At 41.0% G+C, this 15261-nt stretch overlaps 1 protein-coding gene across 1 annotated transcript; it reads left to right on the forward strand.

Annotated features, from left to right (window-relative positions):
* Positions 1 to 922: 922 nt before the first annotated feature.
* On the forward strand, positions 923 to 13304 carry LOC137605720 (methyltransferase-like protein 27). The gene is made up of 7 exons (XM_068330426.1): positions 923 to 961; positions 1087 to 1215; positions 2218 to 2230; positions 8634 to 8756; positions 8899 to 8981; positions 9064 to 9079; positions 13105 to 13304. Exons 1-7 carry the CDS (start codon positions 923 to 925, stop codon positions 13302 to 13304), a joined length of 603 nt encoding a protein of 200 aa, XP_068186527.1.
* Positions 13305 to 15261: the final 1957 nt, after the last annotated feature.

A 15261-nucleotide genomic window follows, 5' to 3' on the forward strand; every position in this document is an offset into this window, starting at 1 on the left:
AACCTGCCACAGTGGACAAATCATTGTTTTTAAATAAAAACCAATGATGTCACCAAAGCATAATCACTGGCTATACCTCAATGTTACAGAAGCACAATCATTATCCCAACCCCACCACCCTCCCCTCACTGTACATGTTTATTTTCTTTTTCCTCATGTCCAAATAATCACTTTCCATACTGCCGGTGGTATGTATGTAATATACTGTATATGTACTTGTGTGAGAGTGAGCGTGTAAAGAGAATTTCCCCATGAGGGATCAATAAAGTGTGGATTATTATTATTATTACTTTCTTGGGGATGATGGGGAGAAGCCTTTCCAATAACTATCAAGAACAACATTCATACCTGCAATTCTTTTGCTCATAAATCAGGTACATGATGGCAGAAGCTGATGGATGTCATAGGAAGTTTGATTTAGATAATGAAGAAGTTGATGCAATCGTCATTATTGAGATCTGTAGGAAAAGAAGGATCAGTAGAGCTGGAGCTTTGTGTATCGAACGGAAACCTTGGATTGCTCTTCTTCTCGTCTGTAAGGGTTGAGTAATATGTTGCTCTGAGTTCTTCAGTCTAGATGAGTGCCACATTCTCTCCAGGCATAAGGTGGTTTGCTTTAATGAACTACTGTAATTTGGAAATCAAACAATGGAGCTAGCCTTTTTGGTTTTAAATTGCTCCTTTATTCTACATAGCTCCTTTATTCTAAAGGAGCAATGTCATCAAACATTGTGCACATCAAAAAGTACAACAACCCAACTGGCTGGATTGATTTCAAGGTTGGGAGTGATAGACTACAGATTACCTCTACAGCCAGTGGTTGAATGATGACATGCAGCTGAACATGCAAAGCAACATGAAAACAAACGCTCATAAAATACATTAAATTATTTTACACTGCATCCTAATTTATGTAGTAAAAATGGTTTCTGCTGCAGGTCTCTGCTGCAAGCCCCTCAGTGTGAGTCTAATAGAGTGATTGTATAATAATATGATGATGGGTAGGTAGTATGTTCAGATGCCTGCTCCAACTTTTCTTCATTATTTCTTGAAGTCACTTTTAATGCCTAAATCTTGTTTGAATAGGATGTACTTGCTGTGGACTATGGTGGTCCAAGTCTAGCAACGAACGTCATCCCCTCCCATTTCAGTGGTGATCGTGAAGCAGCTGTTGTGTTGGATGTGGCGTGTGGTTCTGGACTGGTGGCAAAACAGGTGAATTCGAAAGAAAGAAGAGAGGATCACATCGCTAAAAAAATGATCATTCTGTTTTCATGTTTTTTATTTCCTTAGACAGAACTTAAGTATATTACAAGTTAAAAAACCCATTCATCTTGTAATTCCTCAATCACAAATAACATTAGTTTTTGTGTTATCTTTGTATTCTTTATTTGTGAAATTATACCCATGTATCTTCACTCTTCAACCTCACCCCTATTTATTTCCCACAGGTCTGTTTGATGTGGTTCTGATTATTGGAGCACTGTCTGTTGGCCATGTCCCAGTTAACGTAGTTAGAGTTGTTCAACTTTGCTAAACCAGGTGAGACTGTGTTTCTTGGATTCAAACACTCTCAAGTACAGCTGATACCAGTTAATGTACTAAACTTTCCATAGAAAGTTTTGATCATTGCCTAGAGCTCATGATCATAGGCAAAGGTGGACAGTAACGGAGTAAACTTACTTAAGTACTGTACCTAAGTACAGAGTCTGAGGATTTTTACTTTACTCAAATACTAGAATTCTTTCATACTTACTACTCTTACCGAATACATTTCCAAGGTAAAGATTTTTACTCTTACTCGAGTTAATTTCTGAGAAGACTCATGAATACTCGTTACTTTTAGGTTTGCCTGTTGCAAATGGCGACTGCCGAAGAAGCCTCCATTGAATCTAATGAACATAATGAGCCGGAGTTTTATGAGGCGGAGGAAGAAAACCCATGGCCTCATCTTAAAGATATGTTCGAGTTTGTAGAAGTGAAAAAGGACAACGCGGACTCAGACAAGAAAAAGTACATTTTCAAATGCTTATTGTGTTTGCAGAAGAAAAACTGACAAAAGTCACACCTACAGACCTCTTGTCACTTAATTTTACAGTACTACAGACTGACAGAGACTGACGGACAAAGGGCCACAGAGACACACAGACAGGGGGGCAGGGGGAGACACACAGATTGGGGGGGGAGTCAGACAGACAGACCGACAGGTGGGGGGAGATGGAGGAAGAGGGTCTGTGGACTTGCGTAGAGGTCACTGAGGAGAAAGAATGGATAAAGGTGATACCAGACCAGGGGCATAACTACATGACTGGTTTTGTGTACCTGAACAAAAAAATCTAAATGTAACACATCACACCCATAAATGTAACACATTGCACCCATATAAAATCAAAACTTTCTAGAAAGTAGTCCATAATAACGTAATATTAAAATAACTATAAACTTCAAAATTAAAGTGTAAGAATTCTTTTTGAAGTCAGACTCCATTAGTGACGTTGGGTTTGTGAGTATAAATATCTTACTTCATATGCTCATGGCTAAATAGTTGAGTTTCATGCTCATCTCAACAACTAGTGGTGATTTGTTGACCAATAGTGTAGTATAGACCATTCTAGAACATGTAACTACATGAATAAGTACTTGTCAAAATTGTTAAACATTAAAGCCAAATGTTGGGTCAAACTCCTGAAAAAGTTCTGCACTGTTTTTGTCCCTGATTTGTGTTCAGAAAAATCACTTTAACTAATCAACAGTCACCTTTACTAGTAAATATTTCTCTGAATGTACCAGGTTTTATGATCTTACAGTCAGAAGAAGGTGGGGTGGAAATTCCCTGTTGATTGTTGTCACATCTTCTGCCCTACTGGGTGTGGTCTGGCTAACATCAACTTCTCCAATGTCGGTGACAATCATGCCACTGAGCAGGTCATCAAAGAGAAGGAGCTGAGCCATACCTGCATCCTCCAGTGTTCTCATTTCTTATTTGATCAACAATCAGGTCATACAGGTCTGGTTCACTCAGGTCATCAACGCTGCTGGTTATGCCGTCATCTTCAATAGAACTTGTAAATGTCATTAGCTGAATCACATTAAACTCAGTCTCTTTTGGGTGTGGTAGCTCAGCATTCACTGTGGCATGAAGCTTTGGACAGGAGTTTCACGTTGTCTTGACACTCATTTCACCAGGCAGTGATTCTAAAAGATCCCAGATGAGCCCACAAATGTAACCGGTACTAGACCATGGGGTATCTGTGCTGGCAACATGTGATGCACAGGCTAAAAGTACTGTGGATCAGTGGTCGCACTGGCTGTTGCATCAATGACGAGACACGCAGGATTAGCATCTTGACAAGCCAGGGCCATTTTATTTGTAATTGAACAGAATGTCAGAAATGCAATGAACAACACTAAATAGGCGCCTTCCCCATTTACAAGTTGCTCATTTGGGCACACCAAGCAGGAGCTGCCCACCACTCTACCTCCCATTGCATGTTTACAGGCCCTTGTGTGTGTGTGTGTGTGTGTGTGTCTGTGTGTGTGTGTGTGTTACAGGTGTGCTCTTAATTTCCCCTAGGGGATCAGTACATTATATATATATTTAAAAAAAAATCTTTGCAGTGCCTCACCCATGGATACAATTGCATCCATTGCAATACAAATATTCAGATTTTTGGTGGTTTTCCCTTGGCTTCCTCTGCATCTTTATCCATACTATCCACAGTAATACCTGTCTCTTTTTCTTCATTAACTTTGGATTGTTTTTAAGTAAAGAAAGCACAACTCGTCGCTCTCTCTTCAGCGTGTAAAATCAGCAGACGTCGTGTTGCCGTATGGTCAGTTTTGATACTGTATCACGCGGGTGAGTTTCACGATAAAAAACTCCCGTGCGAAAACATAATGACGATTTCCAGGTGCAAAATTTATGTGGAGAAATGGAAAAATTATGAATATGTTGAATGGCAGTGTATTTTTTCCAAAATTATATCGCATAAAGAGTAGCATCAATTTTTCTTTAAAGGATCTAAACCCAGGGATGCATGTTTTCTGATGATTGTGTGTCCCTGTCAAAAATTGTGCGTCATAAGGACTCACGTTAACGAGAACCCTGCAGCGCTGTCTCAAAAAAGTAAGGGAATGCTCTGTCTCAAAATATAGCACCCTCAACCCACAACAACGGCAGTATTTTGTACATATTTTTGGATTCGGATGGAATAAGGGCACTTATATCAATTATCAAAGAGCGCAGTCATTTGCTAAAATAATAATATTGGATGGTTCAATCAAATGTTTTTACAATTTTGAGCAGATCAGTTAAAAATTGGACTGATCATTAAAAATGCATTAGCATTTCAAATACTTATATATACTTATATAAATCCCCAGTAGGGAAATGCTTTTTATACTCAATATATTGAACACATGCACATGCACACACACACACACACACACACACACACACACACACACACACACACACACACACACACACACACACACACACACACACACACACACACACTAGGCCTGTAGACAAGCGAGTAATGGATAGTTCCTGATAGATCCTGATGTAAAGCTCTGCAGGAGGGAGGAGTCACATTTACTTATTAAGTATAGCTGAGACTGACTCAGAGATTAATTTACCTCGCATTGTGGAACAGAAGCCCCAGAGCTTTCATCTTTGGTTAACAAACTCACTGTCTGGAAAACCTCCTTGCTGTATATAATGTCATCTGTCAGTAAAATAGTTGAAAGTGCAGCAGCATATGCTGCATCTTTTCCTACAAGTTCCACACCAACAGAGAAAAAAAACTACTACAGCTCCAGGGCTGAGATCTACGAAATGGTAAGAAAACAAAGGAGCAGTAAACTATTTTAGATGCTTTTTATCCTGGTAAACTGATACATTTTGAGACCCCTTAAACATCAGAAATACTTAAAATTTACCACTCATATAAATATATTGGTTTACAGCTTGGATACATTACTTGAGCTCATGCATAACTAGTCTTCCTATAGCTATTAAGTAATAATTGTAAATCCAAATCTGTGGGCTTTGTAAGATTTTTGTAAGATTAGTCTGAGATCACCACAAGCTCCCCGAGGAGAGATTGCGGATCTCAATCCAGCTCTCCGTTCAAAGGTTAAGTCTCCGAAGTGCAGCAAGGTCATAGCGGTGCTGCACCCACCTAGCTCTGCTCATCTGGAGGGCGAGGCAATTCGCCTAGCTGCTACTGCTTGTACATGCACGACGTCTGCCTCACTTCCACTGGGGCGGCTCAGCAGAGAAGCCCCAGTGGAGCCCCACCCGGAGTCTCGTCGGCATAGGTAGCTTGTCCTTTATCTCGGTTCCTGTTTTATTTATTTTATTTTTTTTGAAATGTTATTACAACACACCTTCATCACATTTGCAACATAAACAACAATGAAAACAACAATGAAAAAAAAAGGGGCTGACGGATAGAAGCCATTTGGCTTGTGAAATTCCCGTTCCTCTTAATCACCAAACACCTCATATTTTGTCCACCAACTCAGATTTAGTGTTTTAAACCATTTCATACAATGAATTTTAACACTCATTTGTGTCACCTTGTTGTTTAAACCATTCAATTTACTGTCAGATATTAGCCTTTATCCAAGGTATGACCTAGAGCTTAACCATGTTTATATTCACAGAGTTAAATTTGGAAATGGAAAAATTGTATTGCAAATAAAAACCAAAAACATGCTCATCAAATTGATTTTGAACTCCAAAAAGGTTGCCATAGGCTTGTAACATAATTTTATAGTTTGTGTCATTTTTGCCACTCTTCAAAGGAGTTGTTTGGGTCAAAACAGACACACTCAAATTCAAAAATTGAACAAATTGAATTTTATTGCACATAAAAACCAAAAACCTGCTCATCAATTTAATTTTGAATTCAAAATAGTTTTTCATAAGCTTCTAACATAACTATATACAATTTGTGTCACTCTTCAAATTAGTTTTTCAAAATAAGATGAAATGCACCAATCGTGACGCATGTTTTCGTCACGTGACAAAATGCACCAATCACGGTACATGTTTGCATCACATGACAAAATGCACAAATAGCGAGTCATGTTCGAATCACGTGAATACATGCATCCCCGCTTGTACGATGGCAACCACATGGACAGAAATACGGCGTCTGCCATCTGATTATAAAAAGCCATTTGAACAGCTAGTCTTAGCTCAGATGTGAAGGATCATATCTCTGGTTTTCCGGGGTCAATCGGCTCCAAATGAAAACCAAAAGACAGTTTCACATCTATACAGTCGCGTAAACATGCACACAGCAATCCATGTCACAGACTATATTTTTTACGAATGGTTTAAAAACATCATGTGATCTGATCACGGGGGCGTGATCATAGGGCTGTAAGGGTTAAATCAATTGACTGAACTTTAAGTTTCTTGAAAACGTTTCGCATCTCATCCAAGAGGCTTCTTCAGTTCTTTTGGAGACTGGTCTCGTCCCAGCTTATTAACCCTGTGGGGTGTGGTCATTGTTATTCATATTCCAACAACTATAGTCGAAACCCATATAGCTCAACATTGGTTGATGGGGGTGTCTTGGGTTGTCAAAGGGAGTCTTTGAAATGCGAGTTTCATGAGACACATTATCTGGGTTAATTTGCTGAGTTGTTCTATTATGGAGTTTCAAAAGGACCTGATTGTGAAAGTGATGTTGCAGACCACCCCCCCCTCTTCAGAGATGGCTTCTCTACTTTGACATAGATGGTTTCTTTCACTATTTCACTTGAAAGAAAATAAATGACCGAATTTTGATAATAACAAGTACAGTACAGTTGGGGCGGAAGTTCAATGTTCCCAAGATCGGGGGTTCGATTCCCGTTCCCGGCCAGCCACCTCGGAGTGTGAATTGACAGTGGGAGGTGTCAGCTCACCTCCTGAGCACTGCCGAGGCGCCCTTGGGCAAGGCGCCAATTTGCTCATTAGGGTGCACCGGGTTGGAGCTGCCTGCCACTCTACCTCCCCCACACTGCATGCCCACAGGGCCATTAAGTGTGTGTGTGTGTGTGTGTGTGTGTGTATGTGTGTGTGTTAGAGCCTGTATACACTATTTATGCATAACTAAAAACTAACAGTTCGACCTAGAGTGTGCAACTAACTAATTTCCCTTTAAAATAAAAAGTACTACTGTGGGGTACGGATACCCAATATACTTTTGAGATAGGGTCTGTTGCTTTGTCAGTGTTATTGTTTAACATATGAGCAAAAATCCAAGATACGAGCCATGCTTCAGGACACCACTGCCAGTTGTCGAATGGATAAAAATTCAGCTGAGACCACATCTCATTCTCATTCACGAAGTACAGTGCACCCTCGTTACTTGCAGTTTATGTGTTCCAGGAACCCCAAGTGAATAACAAATTCCGCAACATATTCACATGTATTTATCTTAATTTAAACGTTTATGAACCCTCCCCATACTGATATTAAACCATCTTTTATCTGTATTACCTTTTTCCACACTCTTATCGACTGGTTTAAACTTTAAACCAGTCGATAAGAGTGTGGAATCATCATTAACGATTATAGAGCAAATGAAGGCCGGTCCATGAAATATTGTCTTAGATCAAACTGGTCCGTGGCGCAAAAAAGGTTGGGGACCACTGGTTTAAAGGACTTTTGTATCTCAAGGAAGTGCGCTGCGTTCCGAGACTCACGGAATGTAGCGCACTTCTTGATGCTGTCAGCCAATAGAATGCGTGTATGGTGTCACGTGACTACCTGCTAAAAATCTGCAATGAGGTGGTTGTGCGTGTTGATGCGCGAATGTGCGAGGGATTACTGTAAAGGAGAATGTCTTCTCTTCTCATTTAATTTTATTTCTCTGGAACTCTCAAGCTTGAACCAGCGGTTTGAAAGGTAAACTATCAGACACCAGAGCTATGATACTTGATCTATGTTATATCATTTCATCTTTAACTTTAAGTTAGAGACTGAAATAAACAGAGGAGGGGGATTAAGACATAACATATCAGGCACCTAAAATGAGGCATTGACTCAAAAAGACTATGAAAACAACAAACAGTACTCTAATAATCTTTTACTGTATATTACATGAATAAAAATGGCTCTTATTTGTGTTGTATCTGAAAACATATTGTATAACTGTCATGGTTATTCAACTGTATGCATCTGATAATATAACTTAGCACATCATATAATTTATCAGTTTAATTAATATGTTCAGATAACTCTTGCCTTCATTTGTGATAAAGCCACTGTTCTTTCATAAACCTTATGTGAATAGGTTAACACTGTTTTAGACTACCGAGGACCAAGTCTAGCAGCAAACATCATCTCCTCCCATTTCAGTGGTGATCGTGAAGTAGCTGTTGTGTTGTGTTGGCCTGTGGTACAGGACTGGTGGCAAAACAGATGAACTCACAAGAAAGAAGACCAAAAAAAATTCCCTCTTTGTATATTTAATTTTTTTGGGACACCTTTTCAGTTTATGGTGTTAGGATGTTAAAAGCTAAGAAGCATGTCAAAACCTGATTGGCTTGCAATTCCTTGCATTTATTTGACCAGTCTGACTGACAAATGACCACATCTATGTCTGTTGTGTACTTGGTGACACAAGGATTTAAACAAATTCTGGGTGTTGATGGAAGCGAAGCAATGTTGCAGATGTCTAGAAAGACTGGGTTGTACAAAGAGCTGAAGCGGTGCCTACTTGGAGAGGAACCAATGCCTGTTCATTGGGGTAATTTGATGGTTCATATTTTCCACGTATATACATGTGAGATTACTTAGCTTACATCATTCAATGTGAGTCTTCATCCTTAGCTTTCATTTTTAAATTTTTCATCTCACTCTTCAATACCACCCCTGTTTATTTCCCACAGGTCTGTTTGATGTGGTTGTGATTGTTGGAGCACTGTCTGTTGGCCATGTTCCAGTTAACGTGGTAAGGGAGTTGTTCAACTTTGCTAACTTTGCTTTCATACTCTCTCAAATACAGTTAATATCAGTTTCTAAATCAGTTACTTTCCATGGAATGCCAGAAATAGCATGCAACAAAAAATGGTCTTGTCATCTTCAGCTGCTTATCTGGGTTTGGGTAGTGAGGGCAGCAGTCTTCTCGTCAGGTACTTCTACGATCTTTCCTGTGGGATCCCAAGGTATTCCAAGGTCAACCAAGAGACGTCCTTTCTCCAGTAAATTCTGGGTCTTTCTACAGATCTACAGATCTCCTGCGAGATGGACATAGCTGGAACACTTCCATAGCAAGGTGTGCAGGGGGCAACATGAGCAGGTGCCCACACCACTTTAGCTGGCACAGCAGCTTTCCCATGAGCTGCTGCTCCTCCACAGCAGCTCATGGGAAAGCTGCTGTGGAGGAGCTCAGGTGAGAAGCTCAGATGTCTGAACTCCTCACTTAATCTCTAAAGCTGAGCCCAGCCACCCTACCAATAAAACTCATTTAAGCCACTTGGACCATCTTACCGTTTTGGCCATTGCCCAGAGCTTAGGTCAGGGTTAGAAAATATGCAGAAAGTAAATGGAGTTAATCATCTTTTGGTTCAGCTCTTGAACACCATGAACCAGGAGAGAAACCACATTTCTGTGGACACTTCATTTGATCTGCTTGTCTATTTCCTGTTCCATCTTTCCGTTACTTGTGAAAAAGACCTCAATCAATTTAAACCCCTCCATTTTATTGAGGTGGAGTGCACTCCACCCTTTTAAGGCTGAGAATCATGACTTCATATTTTGAGGTGCTGATCTTCCAACTGGTGAAAGCCCAGCTACTAGGCATTTGCTGGAAGGGCTTGTTCTAGGGAGAACGCTAACACCACATGGAAAAGTTCCACATGAATTCTCTCCAAAATGATGAGTTTAAGAGGAAAATTGGACGAGTATGAAAACAGCATGGTGACCAGCACCCCGGGGCACCACAGGGGACCGTGCTCTCCCCCATTCTCTTCACCCTCTACACATCAGATTTCAAGCACAACTCGGATACATGCCACATACAGAAGTACTCCGATGACACTGCGATTGTGGCATGTATCCGGGAGGGTGATGAGGGGGAGTACAGGGCATTGGTGGCTGACTTTGTGGAGTGGTGCCAGCAGAACCAGCTCAAGCTCAACGTCTCCAAGACGAAGGAGATGGTGTTGGATTTCTGGCGGGCACCTCCCTCTCCACAACCAGTGATCATCGAGGGCAGTGAGGTGGAGGTGATAGGAAACTATAAGTACCTGGGACTGCAGCTAGACAGCAGACTGGACTGGTCACTCAACTCGGACTGTGTGTACAAGAAGGGGCAGAGCAGGATGTACTTCCTGGGGAGGCTGGCCTCCTTCAACATCTGTCCTAAGCTCCTTCTTGTGTTCTATCAGTCCGTAGTCTCCAGTGTGCTGTCATACGCCATTGGGGTGGTGGGGCCAGGAAACGAGATATGGACCGTCTTAACAGACTCATCCGCAGAGCGGACTCAGTGGTCGGGCTGAGCCTGGACTCTGTGGAGACAGTTCTAGGGAGCAGGACCATGTCTAAATTCAGGGCTATCATGAACAACACCAGCCACCCCCTGCACAACACCTTCTCCCAGCAGAGGAGCACCTTCAGCGGCAGACTGCTGTCACACAGCGCCTCCACAGAGAGGCTGAGGTCCTCCTTCGTCCCCCATGCCATCAGGGGGTACAATGACTCTCTCAGAAGTGGGGGGGGAGGTGGCGAGGTCAACACGGGGTTAAATGAATTTAATTTAATTTTATACTGTTTATATTTTAATTTTATACTGTTTATATTTTAGTGATAGTTTAGTATATGTCCTGTTAATGCTAGATGTGTCTGTTAGTGTAGTGTACCTGTATGTCTTGTGGTATGTCCTGTTTTGTTTTTGATTTTTCCTGGTCTTTGGCTGAGCAGTGGATATGTGCAATTTCCTCCGGGATTATTAACTAACTAACTGACTGACTGACTGACTGACTGACAGACGGACGGACTGACAGTCTGTCCGTCCGTCCGTCCGTCCGTCTATCTAACATCAAGGATATGAAGGATATTCTAGACCGGATGGTCTCTTCAATGGAAGAGTTAAAGAGCAACTTTGATAAGTTAAGGAGTGACTTTGATAAAAAGCTGGAAGAAAAGCTACAGCCGGTACTAGACGGCACGGAAAAAATGAAGGATGAAATGAACAAAATGCAGAAAGACATAGATGAAAAAGAATAAAGAATTGTTGTCTTAGAACAAGGACAACAAGGAATGGATGGATGGATGGATTTGGAACAAAGCATTTGATTTGGAACAAAGCATTTGTATAAATGATGTGATCATCACTGGCATCAAAATCAAGCCGAGGAATTACCCGCATGGTGTGGCCAAGGGAGCGGGAACAGTGGAGCAACAAGTGAGTTCTCAACTGAGGGATCTGCAGATAACTATAGATTTGGACCAGATTTGGGACATGTTATCTGCTGCCATCAGCAGGAAGGAGACCATCTGCAATGTTGATAAAATTCTACAAAACAACACAAAATACGATAAAAACACAAAATTGCTCCTCTGAAACAAGGCCTTAAATTGAAAGGAAAAGACAGCTACATCAATGAGAATCTCACAAAAAAGAATGCAGTTATCGCCAACAAAAAAGTTTGTTAGCTGAAGAAGAATGGGCGGATCGACAGCACCTGGACAAACAACTGCAAGATCTTCATCAAAAAAAGGGGCTTTATCCAAAGCAGATGAAAACAATGGTGATCAAAAATATGGAAGAGTTGGAGAAATTCTATCAATAAGGCATGACCAAAAATAAAAACTCTAACTTCAACACAGCAGAAAATAGCCATCTCTGCCCAGTCTGAAGAAATGAAAGATCTGATACGGGGAACTGCTGAGCAAGATAGTTTGGAGTTGAAAATCGATCACTTTGTGCATTATGCCCTGTCTGAGCCAAATGGAATTATTGACCCTGATAACAATTTCTACAATAACACAAGAACGGATATCACACCCAGGAGCAATACAACAAAAAATTTAAACTGGATGTTAAACTTTCGCTAATTAATTTCAACAGTAGGAGTCTATACACCAATTTTGGACGTATTATCTGGGGCGGCAGTGGCTCAGCGGTAGAGCAGACGTCTTGGGACCAGACAGCGCCCAGCCATCAGCGGTTCGATTCCCGCTCCAGCCAGACATCTTCAGAGTGTGAGCTGACAGTGGGAGGTGTCAGCTCACCTCCCAGCCACTGCCAAGGCGCCCTTGAGCAAGGCGCCATCCCCCCCACCAGCTGCTGAAACCTCAGACCCTGTTGCTCCATGGAATATGTAGTCGTGGCATTGAGGAGATCCTCAAACTACTCATTGCCCTGCTGACAATTTCCCAGTTGGGATCAGCAGGAGTGTTAGTGGTGCATCACTTTCCCCTCCTGAGATGCCGGAGGATTTGCCAGAATTTCTTCAAGGCTGACCGATACTACTCCTTCTTCATGGTCTGCCCAAATTCTTGCCAGAACCAAGTTTTTGTGGGATGCAGTACAGCTGGCCTTCTCTGTCAGCTGTCTCAGTCAACAAGGGCGTCCACCACAGGGCTTGGTGGTTAACATCTCAACAGGCACTGCAAATCTTGCGATCACAGCTCTGAGCAGCTTCTTTGACACTGGAGGTGAAGAACATGGTGCACTTGGACCACCGGCCTGGACTGTCACCTAGGACCTGTTTGCCATGGGAGACCCTTCAAGGTGCATAAACCCGACCACAATGTAACTGATAGGATCATTCGGGCACTCAAACTTTCCTACCACAATAAGGTGCCAGTTCAAGGGGTAGTGTTTTATTATGTCCTTAAAATGTTTCTAAAGTCTAGACTGGTAGTTAACTTCACCTGGCTTTATTTCTGAGTATCATTTTCTGTCATCTGCTTGAAAATTAAAACACTGCATGGTTCCATAGTAATGTTCCCGATCACAACATACCTCTTCTCGTTGCCATTTTGTACATACAAATGAGACAGTTTAACTTTGGATTTAAATCAGTATCTCACTTCTCTATCATTAGTGTGCTTAATCCTTCAAAAACTAATGCACTATTTTTCCATAGGTGGCTACATTTACATGACAACCAGAGATTCTTTTGACAATGCTGAATTCAAATATGCCCTGGAGACTGAGCTGAAGCAGATGGAGGAAGAGGATCTGTGGACTTGTGTAGAAGTCACCGAGAAAGAATGGATAAAAGTGATGCCAGAGCAGGATTATAACTACACGACTGGTATTGTGTACCTGTATAAAAAAATCTGAATATAGAGAGGTGCATTATCATAGATATGTGACATTGCACCCATACAAAATCAGAACTTTATGGAAAATAGTCCATAATAACATAATTTTAACATAACTATACACTTCAAAATGAAGTGACATTGGTTTTGTGGATATGAATATGATTCTTCCTATGGTCGTGGCTCAGTAATTGAGTTTCACGTTCATCTAGACAACTCATGAATTTAAGACCAATAATGTAGTATTCTATTCTGTGATATGCAGCTGTGTGATATCAAAGAATGGACTTACTGTATGTGCAGGGAACATTCAGTAAAAGTCCTAGGTACATTTTAGGTTTCTGGTATGCAGTGATTAAACATTAAATTTGACATATGGTCTTGTACAGTAATAAATGTCTGCAATATGTTCTACACATTCTACACACATTCTGAAATCCAGCATCCACACACTTTGAGCGAAAGAGAATAGTAATGAAATGACATTGAATTGCGTGTCACTGTCCAATCACAACGCTTCGAGTGCTATCCATCCCAGTGTTTGGTGCACAGATGCCCAAGACAATAACTGTTCTGTGCGTCCTTTGGTCCGGGCTCACACGGACTGAGTTCCTGCTTGATGTATTTCACCTGAAACGAAATTAAAATATTAACTAAGACCAGTAACTCTCCTGTTTTCTGTTGGACTCACTCTCAAAGCTGTTCAATAAAAGAATAGCCTTTTCTAACAATTCGGTGCCATGACCCAGATTGGCTGACTATGAGGGTGAGTAATTTTTGGGAGTGTATCGATTTATGTTGAACCCCTCTGTGAATTAAAGTAAGCAGAAAACCTCTTAAACTGATACTGCTTATTGGATATATTTCTTTATAATTCTTCCACATTTCTATTCCACTTTTAATATTTCTGTCTGATCACATGTAGTTTAATCACATATACTAGCGTGACAGAAAGTGAAAGTGTCTGATTTGCAGTCTGTTTTAGGACTGAGTGTTAGTATTCTCCTAAACTTCAGTACCAGATTTTAACCTGTGACCTTGATTGAAATCATAACAGGCTTAGAATTTAAGTTTTGGAGTATTTAATCATCACTGCAGGTGTGTGCCAAATTCAATCAATCAATTTTTATTTATAGAGTAATCACATCTGCTGACGTTTCAAAGGACTTTAACAGACAGAGAAACCAAACAGAACTCTCCAGAGCAAGCATAAACAACAGCGGCAGGGGTAAGGCTTCTCTCTCTTAACTGATTTTTATTACGTTTACTGTGGGTTTATCCTTCTGTTAAGAAAAGTGTGAAAATTCCTCACAGTTCTGTGGCTCTTGAGGGATTCTGTGGGGAGTTTGGGTTTATAATAGTTAAACCGCTTGTGTGTATGTATTCTTAAGGTCCTGCCTTGGAAATGAGTTAAAATTCACTTTCCCAGCAAACAGGTCCACAAAACAACAAGCTTCCTGTTTGGGCTGATAGTGAAGATGCTGTGTCACTTGTTTTTTTTAGAAGGTGTGCATGTTGGACTTTTAAATCATGTCTCTAAAAAAAAACATGGATCAATAGTACAACTAAATCGGACTCCCTGGGGTCAGTATTGTCAGATGTGTTAGACAGATGGTCATGTAAAGTGCCACATCGTGGTTAGAAGAAAGGAAAAGACAGGTTTACGAGTTAGGTACAGGAAATGCAGACAAAAGGGATGAAGTGATGCTCGGCCAAAATCTATTTGGTAGGTAATTATTTGAAGGCAGGCGAATACACATAATGAGCAGGCACAGAGGAAGCTAATGGAGGCAGGACTTTTTACACTCAAAACACCAGGCGAAGAAAGAATTGCTAGCACATTCTGCACCAACTGTCAGTGTTTCTTAGGGTAATTAAAATAATGTTAAAATCCTCTTTCCCAGTTCCTCAATTGCCAGTGCACACCGCCTTATCCACAGACACATGTCGCTGATTCGCCTAAACTCCAGGTTCAT

Source organism: Antennarius striatus, chromosome 13, assembly GCF_040054535.1.
Source record: "Antennarius striatus isolate MH-2024 chromosome 13, ASM4005453v1, whole genome shotgun sequence".
NCBI lineage: Eukaryota > Metazoa > Chordata > Actinopteri > Lophiiformes > Antennariidae > Antennarius > Antennarius striatus.

Excerpts from the sequence above, each read along its gene's own strand:
- LOC137605720 (XM_068330426.1), top strand. The coding sequence starts at position 923 with ATGGTTTCTGCTGCAGGTCTCTGCTGCAAGCCCCTCAGT. Across the intron at positions 962-1,086 it reads TCTGCTGCAAGCCCCTCAGT|GATGTACTTGCTGTGGACTA; the intron begins GTGAGTCTAATA and ends TTGTTTGAATAG. Across the intron at positions 8,757-8,898 it reads ACCAATGCCTGTTCATTGGG|GTCTGTTTGATGTGGTTGTG; the intron begins GTAATTTGATGG and ends TATTTCCCACAG.